Raw genomic sequence first — 11,147 nt, 5'->3', positions numbered from 1 at the left:
TGTGGTTGTACGGTGAACCGGATGGTGTTCCCCCCCCCCCCCCCCCCCCGTGTTTCTGTGTTCTAAGAATGCACAGCTGACACCTCAATGGGGGACGTATGCTATTTCAGACAGTAATATGCCGCTCTGCTTTAGTTCATGGAACCAGGCCAAAGCCAGGAATTCACTGACTACAACAATGTCCTATAGTGCCTTGCTATTCCACTCCTACTGATTCATTTTGTTACATCACAACCACAAACTTCAACGGATTTTACTAAGCCGGTGCATGATTGAATTAATATGATGCGAGTTCAACGTTTTCACAGATTGAAATCTGAAAAGCATTGTTTTTATTTAAGTTCAATGCAGTGCTTTGAACCGCATCGATGCAGCTTAAACTTTTCACCTTTCTGGTGGGATTCTCTTGATCTAAATGATTCTGTTTGTTCTGAAACGTTCCCTCACAAGCTTAGCGCAACCAGTGTGCCAATATTGAGATTAAATAACACTCTGTTTACTTGTTAGAAGAGTTCTCAGAGCAACTGCTAGGATTGGATTTTATGTAAGGCCATCAGAGCATCATAGTTGTAATGGTTCACTAGAGGGACCCAGAAATTCAGCCACGACACAGGAGTGAGCAGAATACTCAGATATTTATTAAAAAGCAGCTAAAGCCGGACACACAGGATCGTCAGCTGCAGCACTGCGAAGGGGGCGGAGAAGAGAGATCGGTGACTGGAGAGATAGCAATGAAGGGAACTTGTTAGTGTGTATGAGGGGAACACTAACCTGGCTTGGCGGTCCGGTACCGCGGTGATCGGCTGAGGGACGAGGAGACAGCAGATGCTGTGCTGACGCAGGGCGCCGGAGGAAGCGCCTGGAGAGGGGAAGCGCTGATACTGGGCAGCGCACTACTGGGTGAAACAGCAGAAGGGCCAAATCCAGATCCGAATACTTAGTCAGACGAGTAGGGGTCATGCACAGTGGGACTGAGAGCAGAATCCGTGGGAGTGGGCGAGAGCAGAGTCAGCGAGACAGGCGTGGGTCGAGATCCGAAGGGCAAATAGCAATAGTCCGACAAGGGCAAGGCAAAAGGGGTAGATCCGTGGAACAAAGCGTGGTAGAAACGATGAGAGCGAGACAGGAGTGCTGGAAAACTACTAGCTGAAAGCGTTCGATAATCTGGCGACTTGGTAGTGACTGAGAAGGGCTTAAGAAGGGAAACAATCAGGGAGCAACACAGGTGTGGGGAATAACGGGAATGAGGGGTGTGGCATGGATAAGTTCAAACAAAAACACCATGTGAACATTACACATAGTAAAATAAATTGTCACAAGAGGAGGGAGTTAAAGACAAGTCATGAGAAGAATCATGCACATATTGCTGTAGCCCAAAGTGTGTTGGCTCTTGACGCGTATGTAGAGTAATCTCTGAAACCGGCTGTCTAGGTGCACATCTACAATTTAAATTACTTTTTCTGTCTTGGATGTCAGGGGCTCAAGGTCTTGAAAATCTAATAAGCCTAAAAAGCACGAGGACACATCGACAGTCACATTAAGAAGTTTGTTACACTCTGAACAGCCGAACAGGCGGTCTGCGTAAAGACACTGAAAGACGGGATCAACTTCCACTCAGACGCTCCGGCAGCCAGCCGCATGAGAGCGCCTGACATTGATGGAAATCCCAAGGACTCAGAATTACTGCTGGCTGTGAGCGAAATTAAAAAATGCTAAAAATGGGCCGTTGAGCGGTTGATAAAATTAAAATTAGGTGAGAATCTGCGTTTGGGGAGCAAGGGAGTTGAAAGAAGTGCGAGCAAGGAAAAACCGAAAGCTCTCACTGAAGAGCAAAGAGACTACTGTGACCCTGTTTTCTGTTGACTTAAGCTGAAACCACGTAAAATGTGGAATAAACTCTTAACACAGATAGAAAATATAAATGTTAGCCTGATGGCACTGGTGGTTTTCGGTGAAATGTTGAAGTAGCAGTTGAAATGTAACGAGCTCTGGTGCCGTTCCCGACTTTCCCATGTTACGTGGGATGTGACAGATGGTGGCGAGGGTGTTAAAGCAGGCCACATATACACCCTGGAGACACACGTAGGGCCTTTAACGTTCTCTACAGCATTTTTTTTTTTTTACTTTCCCTGTATGTCTCCAACACCCTCAAGATTCACTCTGTCATTTCATGATCACCTCAACCCGTTCGCTCCAATCAACAGCATTCCAAAACTATTAACCCTAACCCTAAGTCGGCATTCCAAGATCTCTTCACTCTTGTTTTTTTCCATCAGAAGTGAGTCACTTTCTCCACGTGTGACGTAAACACTACAGCAACAGAATGATGGCCAGAACTAATTAACTTTGACATGCAGAACAGTGGGTCATAAAAACCAAAGAACAAAAAGATTGCAGAAGGCAACACATCATGTCCTAATCTAAAGAACTCGAGAGCAGAGGAGAATCAAAGTCAGTGACATGTCAGCAAATCACAAGCTGCCATCAACTCATGACCTTAATCACCAGCACAAGTGGGTTATGCTGCAGGTCAATGATCCAAAGCACAACAGCAAGACCACCTGTGAATGGCTTAAGGAGTTTTAATAGATACCGTTTGATGTAGCCTAGTCAAAGTCTTGACTTATTTGAGTTTGATGCAAATGCTGTACAAAAGAACCAACAACAACATTATTTAATACTCTTACTATCCTTTACTGATCCTCTTTGTTCCAATACACATGCAATGTATGTAACAGCAGCCATCATAGCAATACACATCATTCATTTCTGGAACAAGATAATGACAATTAAGTGCTCTTCATTTCTTCACTTCTGGTTATTCGCAAAAATCAACATGCTAGCAAGATAGTGGAATAAAGTCATGGACTTGTCTGTCGTAGTCCCTAGTTTTCCTGCAGCCTTCCTGATCCGTCCCCAGCCCTCCACATGCTCTGTTCCATTTTTTTTTCACCTGCTGCCACTCAAGTAATCAGTCTGTTCAGCAAGTCGCTTGCTCCTTGATTGCTTCAGTTCCCACCCTGTAACTGGTCACCGGATGTTTGACGGGTTTTATGTTCCTCGGTTTACTCAGTCTCTATATTTTAGACCCCGACTTTGATGCGTCTTACAGTCCGACTTTGACAACTCGTCCGAAAAAAATACTGCGATCTCATATGATATTAAGATTCAACAACACATGACGCACTCAGTGTATACAATCTAATATGTATGCGCTACAGCTTGAAATAACGTAGCACATAAAGACATTTATTATCTTAGGGAACAGGAACAAGTTTCAACCTTTAGCTTAAAGAATCACAGCGCTCAATGCAGCTTCCCAGAAGCATTTGCAGGATTGCAAATACACATCTCAAATCATCCTACTCTTTTTCTCAAAGCCTCCCACTCTACTTCCTAAAATAGAGCTTTCCACAAAACAGAGGAGAAAATCTCTTTTCAACAGCTCTTTCAATCACCCAATTTTTCTCTAATCTCTGAGAGTCTTTGTTTCTCTCTTTTTTTTATCCTGCATCAAAGATTTCCTCTGTTCCCTATTTTGCCGTTTCTCGCCTGTGGATACTTGGCTTTGACTTTCTTAACAGGCAAGTCATTATTACACAATGGTCAACTGTGAGTCCTACTAACAGAAAAAGAAAGGAAAGCCAGACAGTCTCTTTAACAGAGAAGGCCACAACTGCAAAACAGATGTGTAATGTGTGCCACCGGGGCCGGCTGGAAGTGGACAAACCTCTTTAACAAACACAGGCGGCCCTGTGCAGCTCAATAGCATTGAAGTTTATAGACAACACTTCTTTATTTTCAGATTTTTTTTTACATAGTGACATTGAGCAGCAAACATTCATTGTTATTGAAGATGTTAGTATGTCTTTGTTTTATTGCCAAGTGTCTTTCTAAATTTGTTTGTTCACATGGTTTGTTTTAATATCCCCATGGAAACATGATTATTCAAATCCCACAGAAGTGTAATTCTCTGGCAAATTAAATTTTAATTCGTTCTAGGTGCAGAAGATGCACTTTTTTTTTTTTTTTTTTGCTTGACCAACTGAGAGTCCAAGTGGGACAGATAGCATATTGTGTCCTTGAGGCAAAACAGACGCAATGTAGTAATAATTACCCACACACCCTTGAGCCATGTAATGAGGCATAATATTAAACCAAAATTGTCCCTGCAGGGATGATCCACTTTATTATTCTGTTTATATAATAATTAATAATTCTACTTGTACTAATTCGACTGAAACCTATTTGCTTTGGTTAAAAAAACCCATTCAGTCGCTGCATCACTGTAATTTCAAAAACATGTAGCTATATGTATTTTGTGGACTGTTTATTCTGGTAAACACAATGGATTATAATAGTCTATATTATAGTGTGAAATAATCTGCTTTGTGGTTAGTATTATTGACATTAAGGAAGGGTCCTGTATGTTGTGCTGCCTGCTTGATAACCTGCTGCCCAACATGCCACAACTCCTGCGCAAATACGCTGCGCATCAGTTTGCATAAAATGATCCATTGACAACTAAAACCACGTCAGCGTCCTCAACGGATTTTCACTTTTGTGTAGCAGAAGAGCCAAAACTCTCATGTTTAACTCATTTTCCTGTGGGAGGTTTCTGAACCTCCACCATCAGTTTCAGTTACAGAAAAAAAATATATATATATTCAAAAGCTTAGCAGAATGAAAGGTTGAGGTTTTAACACAAATGCATCATAATGCAGAGCATGACATTTTTTGCACCATTTTCATAAGTGCACCAAAAAAAAAAAAAAAATACTCATGTGATATTTTCACATAGTGACATCTTCTCTCCTTTTCCCTGATTTTTTATCTTCCAAATCCCTCCTCAACACAAATACAATGCCAAACAAATACATTTCAGATTTGCACAATTTGGAGGCGTGCACCACAGATGGCACAGAAAATACCAATCCAGTTTTTTTGGCGGGAAGCAGGAAGAAAATAGATTGTTTATTTAAACTGTTGTGTGAAATCGTTTTTGTTGTAGCCAAAGCTGTTATGCACTGTGTATTGCTTTGCACCAAAGCGATTACAGTATATTACTTTAAGAAATTCCAGCCAAGTGTAGAAATAGTAGCAGTGATATCTATCTAGCATGACGAAGCCTCATATGTGGCCATGGGCAAGACGGCACAGATAAGCTAATGCCGTGACAACCAGCCGACTCCACGCAGCACCGACGACTCACACACCCTGGCAACACAATCATGAACTATCACGACCTCAACGCAAATTTTTTTTTCTGCCTGGTCAGAACCATTGGGAGAATCTGATGCTCACTGTTAATCACAATGTATGCTTGGTGCACCCAAGGAAATCTTACCAAGACCTCACAGAGATCATCCACGGCTCAGGAACTTTAAAAGCCCAAAGCTACTGCCTGTCAAAGTGAGATATGTATCAAAAATAGATCCCAAGCATCACATTTATTTTGTTCTGCAAAGAAAAAACACGACCAATGCTTCCTGGTAAAGGAACAAAAATGAGTGGGGGCTTGGGGGGGGGGGACTGAGTAGGTAACAAAGAAGACCATCAGAAAGGACAATTATTCATCCCATCAACTAATCAGCCCACATCCAGGATCTTGGCTTGTTCCCAGGCAACAACTCAAATTATTTGTTCCGTCCAGTTCAGCCTGATGACATTGCATCCATTTTGTTCTTTTTTCGAAAAAGTAATGCACGCTGCGCCTGGAAATTGTACAGACGTACCCAATTAACAACACACAAAATAAATTACAAACGCAAAATGCACTGATACATCTCAGAGTTGAAGCACACATTTACAGAATGCAACTGATTTCTGACATCCTCCTGCAAATTTTATTCAGTTATATATATATTTTTTTACACATTTCTTCTGGTAATTTGAAGAAAATCAATAAGTGTTATTTTTGGCCCATCTCTTCTTGCCCAGGCGCAGTTATTCCTCAAGTATCCACAGCAACCTCCGCAGAGTGCAGCTTGCAACATAGCGAGCTCAAATGAGTCAGTCTGAGACCACAGCAGGTTGTTTACTCATTTTGGCTTCTACATGTCTGAACCGCTGCCATATTTGTGGCAAGCTGCATATATTTAACATCAAATAACTCAGCAAGGTCTAAGATATAATCAAGTAAATCAATGTTTTAATGGCCGCAACCTTCTTCCTTGTCCGGGCTCCGTTGAAGTTAATGAAGTTGTACCACAAAGTTGTGGTTTCTTTCAGATGAGATCGTCTTGATAAAGCATGTTTGTGGTCATTATGTTGCCTGTTTGAAGAATATTATCTGCAGACATTGCAGAACAATAACTGCTATAACTGTTTTCGATTAGTTTCAAATGTGGTGATATCTTCAGTATTGATCGGCGCTGTGGATTATTACAGTATAACGACGAGATTTGTCATCTAAACGCTGAAATAACTGTCATCATGAAAATATCGCATACGTCATAGAACTGTAGGAATATATTTTATTTCTTCATTCTATCATAAACATATTCCTCATGCTCTTTATTAAGTATGTCCTCCTAATACTGGGGAGTCAATGTGTTTTACTCATCACTGGGTAAAATATCATTACCCAATGATGTTGTTAGCTATCAGTGTATATCCTCTGTTGGGTTTGTAATTCTTAATCCGCTGTGGTGATAGCATCTATATGTCCTTTACATATTTATAGTTTTATTAAAAGAGTATTCTATGATGAGGAACACAAACAAGCAAAATTTATAGCTTTTTCTTTTAAATATCCGGCTCTAATACAAGAACTGCGGGAACGACGCTAGGAGCTAAACAAATATTGGCTCTAATGCACTTAAAGAGGAGCTCTGTCAACACCCAGAGGCTTCTCTATAAATAACGGCTTCTTCCAAGGCCACCTCACCACAGAAAACATGAGGAGACTCCGGCTCTGTGCTTTCTGTAAAACCAGCGGAAGAAAACCTGGAAATGTAGCCGTTTATCTGCATGGTTATGTGAAATGAGGGAGTAGGAATGCCAATAAGGTATAACACTGTAAGTCTGTTTCTTTATATAAGGCAGTGGTATTTTCATATCTCAACATGTTTACTTATGCTACTGAAACAGACAGCAAAGTGGGAAGGGTTCTAGTTTATGTTATAGTTTCTAACATTGTCTTTAATTTTTTTATGAAGTTTTTTTTTATTATTATTAAATTAAAGATTAGATGACAGTTGGTTCAGCTTACTAAGCTTACTTAGTGGTAAGACATGTTTTATTGTTTCCCAGGTATTAAGGTGAGAAGAAATGACAGCAACTGGCAATCGTTCTTTGGCCAAATATAAATCTTGAAAACCAAAATTGTTTTAGGATTTTCATATGCATGTTCTGCATAAGAAGAGTAATGAACAGTGAAGTTTGTTTACTAGAAATAATTCACTTGGCTTTGAATGAAAAAAACAAACAAACAAACAAACAAACAAAAAAACAGTCTGTTGATTGTTGAAAGGAATGGCTGTATGAACGGTTATTTATTCATGTTAAAAACTGTTCCTGACTATAAATACATCCATGGTGCTGCCTTCGGGTCTAACAAGCAGAAAAGTCCTAGTAAACAACTGGTCATCTAAGGAAGTGACCTTTGGTATTAAAGCAGGAGTTTTAGTGGTTTGTTACTCTGAACACGACGGTCATGTGCAACATGATGCCTGGAGGGAGTAACACCAGCATTGACAGTAGAAAGACAAAAAAAAAAAAAAAAAAAACAATTTAAAGTTTACCACTCCACAGTGAGAAAGATCATTAACAAGTGAATGGATATCACGGCATCTTCCCGCAAAAAGAAGAAAGCTAAAAGAGTCTTATTTTAGACACCGCAGACCTTAATTAGCATGACAATAAAAATATATACACACGGTACGATTAGAAGTAGATTAAAGTGCAAATTGCGAGGAAGATTATTTGTCTTACCTTCAAAAGGGTCCAGCGCAGCCCCTTGCTCTGATGAATCTGCAGCAGAGAATTCAAAGTTAATCATCAAATCAATATTCTGCACTGTTACAGCACAAGACTCCGATCTTTTACATTTGTAAAAGAACGACGCTTAAAATGATGCAAACGCATACATTTGGCTTAAGAACTTCCCTACTGCCTACACAACATTACATTCGTAAACCGTAAATTAAAAAATGCAATTTATAATGTTCCTGTCTTTTGTGTAAGACGAGTGATGTTAAAAGCTGCTACTGCTAGTTGCACAACAAACCGGTTGCAGCGTAGTTATTCCCAATGACAAAACGCAGAAAACCTGCACACTCCTTACACTGTGGATGTAGTGTACAGTGAGCTTGACATTTCCCAAGCTGTCATAGCGTTAATGTCACATCACACTTTGTTCATGGTGCGGCTAAACAAACATGTCAAGCCGATGTCCCCTCGCTAAAGTGAAGACCAGAGTGAGCTGACTGACTGCTGTCTGTCTTACTACAGCAGTGATTTATTTTTTTTTAAAGTTCCTAAAGATGTAAAGGAAGTGCAGAGTGTACTGTCTTTATATTGTAATCACAAATACAAAAGAAGTGTGCTGCCTTTTAAAGTCATGATTAAAAATCAAGAGAAACAAGAGCTGAATCTTGTAGATTCACATGTTTGTCTTTTGTTGTTTCGTGTGAAATAAGTCTAAAAAATGATTGTGAATTGCCTATGGAGTGGGAATACAATCAATCTCGCCGACTTGGACATTTCAAGCTTACTTTATTATCTAGATTGTTTGGTTTTGAGCTGATGGTACAGAACTAAACCTTTAAGCCCTCTAATGTACAGGATGTATCTTTCTCCCTTAGTCACTCATTCAATGTTTATTTACCTTAAACTGACCAAAACATGGCAGCATACTTTTTTTTAAAAGTAACTTTCCTGTTTCATTAACATCAGATTTTCCTCGTTTCCACGCAGCTCAACTTATACCCTGATTCATATCCCAAACCAAACACTTTTTCAGCAGCTTGTTCACACTTTGTCTTCCTCATTCCTCAGCTAAGGGATAAACTGACAGCTATGAAGAAAACTATCCAAACCACCTGTTGGATTTTCATGCTTTGTCGACAGTCATTCATAAGCCTGTTTGCGGAGTTGCTGAAGGACATCATGTTTGTCTTTTTTGGACAAATGGGTTGTTGGACGTTTTGATGTGACGGAATAAGGGGAAAAAGCAACCTGAAGCTAACAAGCAAAATTCTTTGAAATTCTAAATTTTTCTCAGTCGCATTTAAGTAACTATAGCTGCCAAATTCATAGCTGCGATTTCAGTGGCCATCTCTGAGACGAGACACGTTACAACTCAAACAGAAAGTAAAAATCATCTCAGAAAGTAAAAACTTTAGCGGTGTGTTTATTGCCTGTAATTTTGTTAATTATGGCCAACAGCGAATCGAAACTTAGAATTCAATTTCCCATAAAAAAAAGCTCAATCATTATTGCACTTTGTTTTTCTTTTTTTTTTTTCACCTTTCCCTTAATCTTAATTTTGATAGAAACCTGCAAGCGAGAAGGCCAGGAGATGAAGGAGCAGGGCGAGGAGCAGCATGGTGTTGAGCGCGAACCACCTGGTGGGGTCACAGCTAGAAACCTGGTTGATGAAACATGAGCGGGACGCCCTGGTTTTCCTAAATGAGATAAGAAAACAGAAAGAAAGACTGTTTAAGGCTCTAATAAAGTCTCTGCAGAGAAACCTTTAGTTAATAGCCTTTGCTGTTTTGTCTTGGAAAAAACCTATTGGGTTTTGAAAAGAAAAAAAAAAAAAGAAATCTTACTGCGTAAGTAAAAGTTTTCTTTTTTCTTTCTTTTTTACCGGTTCACCAATAAAGGCGAGGACATATTCCACAAGAACAAATATGTCTTCTCTTTCAGGGCTGCAGACATGCAGGACATTTCATACTTCTTCACAAGAACTCGAGTGTAGGATTCCTGGGAAGTCTTCATATGTCTCTCTCACCCACTTTCTTCCTTCAGACACCACACAAAACCCTTCTGCCCAGAATATGTGTCAGGAACAAGCTGCAAGAACAGAATGATGTCATTTTGCTCTCGGACCCCCAGGAGAGGGAGGGAGAGAGAGAGAGAGAGAGAGAGAGAGAACCACATTTCTCTGTTCTTGCAGTCTGTATTACCCTTGAACTGTGTGATCTTCCTCTGCTCAATTTAAAGGAACCCATTCAGTGTCATTTATACAGGCTTTTGACGAGCCAAGCTCCAGTTTTTCATAGCGAAAAAAGAAAAGCATGAGGCAAAAAAAGAATAGTGGCTTTAATATTAGATTGTTTGTCCTTGCAGTAGGAATAGAATTTAAAAGCTGGGAGTCCCTGATTGTGCTTACGCTACAGTTAGAAGACGTTCAATGAACTGTATTTCCTTCATATTCATCATCCATCCATCCATCACTTGCCCACCATTGTGACAGGGGATGATATCAGGACCAAACAGCAGCTTTCATCAAGCTTCAGCAGCCAATCTCTGTCTCTCGGCACACATTAGCGCACACACACACACACACACACACACACACACACACACACACACACACACACGTCTCTGCTTCCTGTCAGCCTCAAAGGCACAGTCTGGTGATGGATTGACGTTTGATGACTGACTTTTGGCTAATTGTTTGAACATTCCCAGACTGGGCACAATTACGTTTCCAAAGATGATGGCCCAATCTCTCAGTCGGTTTGGAAACAAAACGCCGTTTCAGTTTGAAGGAGGCTTTAGCGTGTGACCTGTGCACAGGTGTCAGAGGGCCTCAGAAGTGCTGCATTTTTTCTGTTAAAATCCTTTTATTGAAGTGACATAAAAAGTGCCTCGTGTACCAAAGTTTTTCTGTGAAAGCACCACCTTCACTCAAGCCATCCCTGCTGACTGCTGGACAGCTGACTGAAAGAAGGCTCCTACAGTTTTCCTCACTAACAAGACAGGAAAATCCAACAGATTTTCATTTTCTTAATATATGGACAGTCATGATATTGAGCTTAAGTAAAACACTACACACTAAGCATTTGAAAACGAAAACTAATATAGAGTAGATTTATGTGTAATCTATATATCAAACTCTAAACAACAATACATAGATGATTTAAGGGTGCTTGAGCACCTGCCCCTTTTGCTCCTTGCCCCCAAGTGCCCTTTTG

General features: G+C 40.2%; 1 protein-coding gene across 2 annotated transcripts in view; it reads right to left on the bottom strand.

Moving 5' to 3' along the window:
• cntn1a (contactin 1a) overlaps nucleotides 1-11,147 on the bottom strand; it is a 79,953-nt gene that overhangs the window by 27,009 nt on the left and 41,797 nt on the right. For both annotated transcript variants that reach the window (XM_015028906.1, XM_015028907.1), the window contains exons 2-3: nucleotides 9,502-9,629; nucleotides 7,936-7,974 (exon numbers count right to left, since the gene is read on the bottom strand). In XM_015028906.1, coding sequence (XP_014884392.1) covers nucleotides 7,936-7,974; nucleotides 9,502-9,550 — 88 coding nt within the window. In that variant the 5' untranslated portion in view covers nucleotides 9,551-9,629. The remainder of the gene's footprint in view (nucleotides 1-7,935; nucleotides 7,975-9,501; nucleotides 9,630-11,147) is intronic.

The sequence above is a fragment of the Poecilia latipinna genome, unplaced genomic scaffold, assembly GCF_001443285.1.
Source record: "Poecilia latipinna isolate Pla-1442-1.1 unplaced genomic scaffold, P_latipinna-1.0 Scaffold138, whole genome shotgun sequence".
NCBI lineage: Eukaryota > Metazoa > Chordata > Actinopteri > Cyprinodontiformes > Poeciliidae > Poecilia > Poecilia latipinna.
The sequence above is the reverse complement of the archived record's forward strand: the minus strand, read 5'-3'. Positions and strand labels throughout refer to the sequence as shown.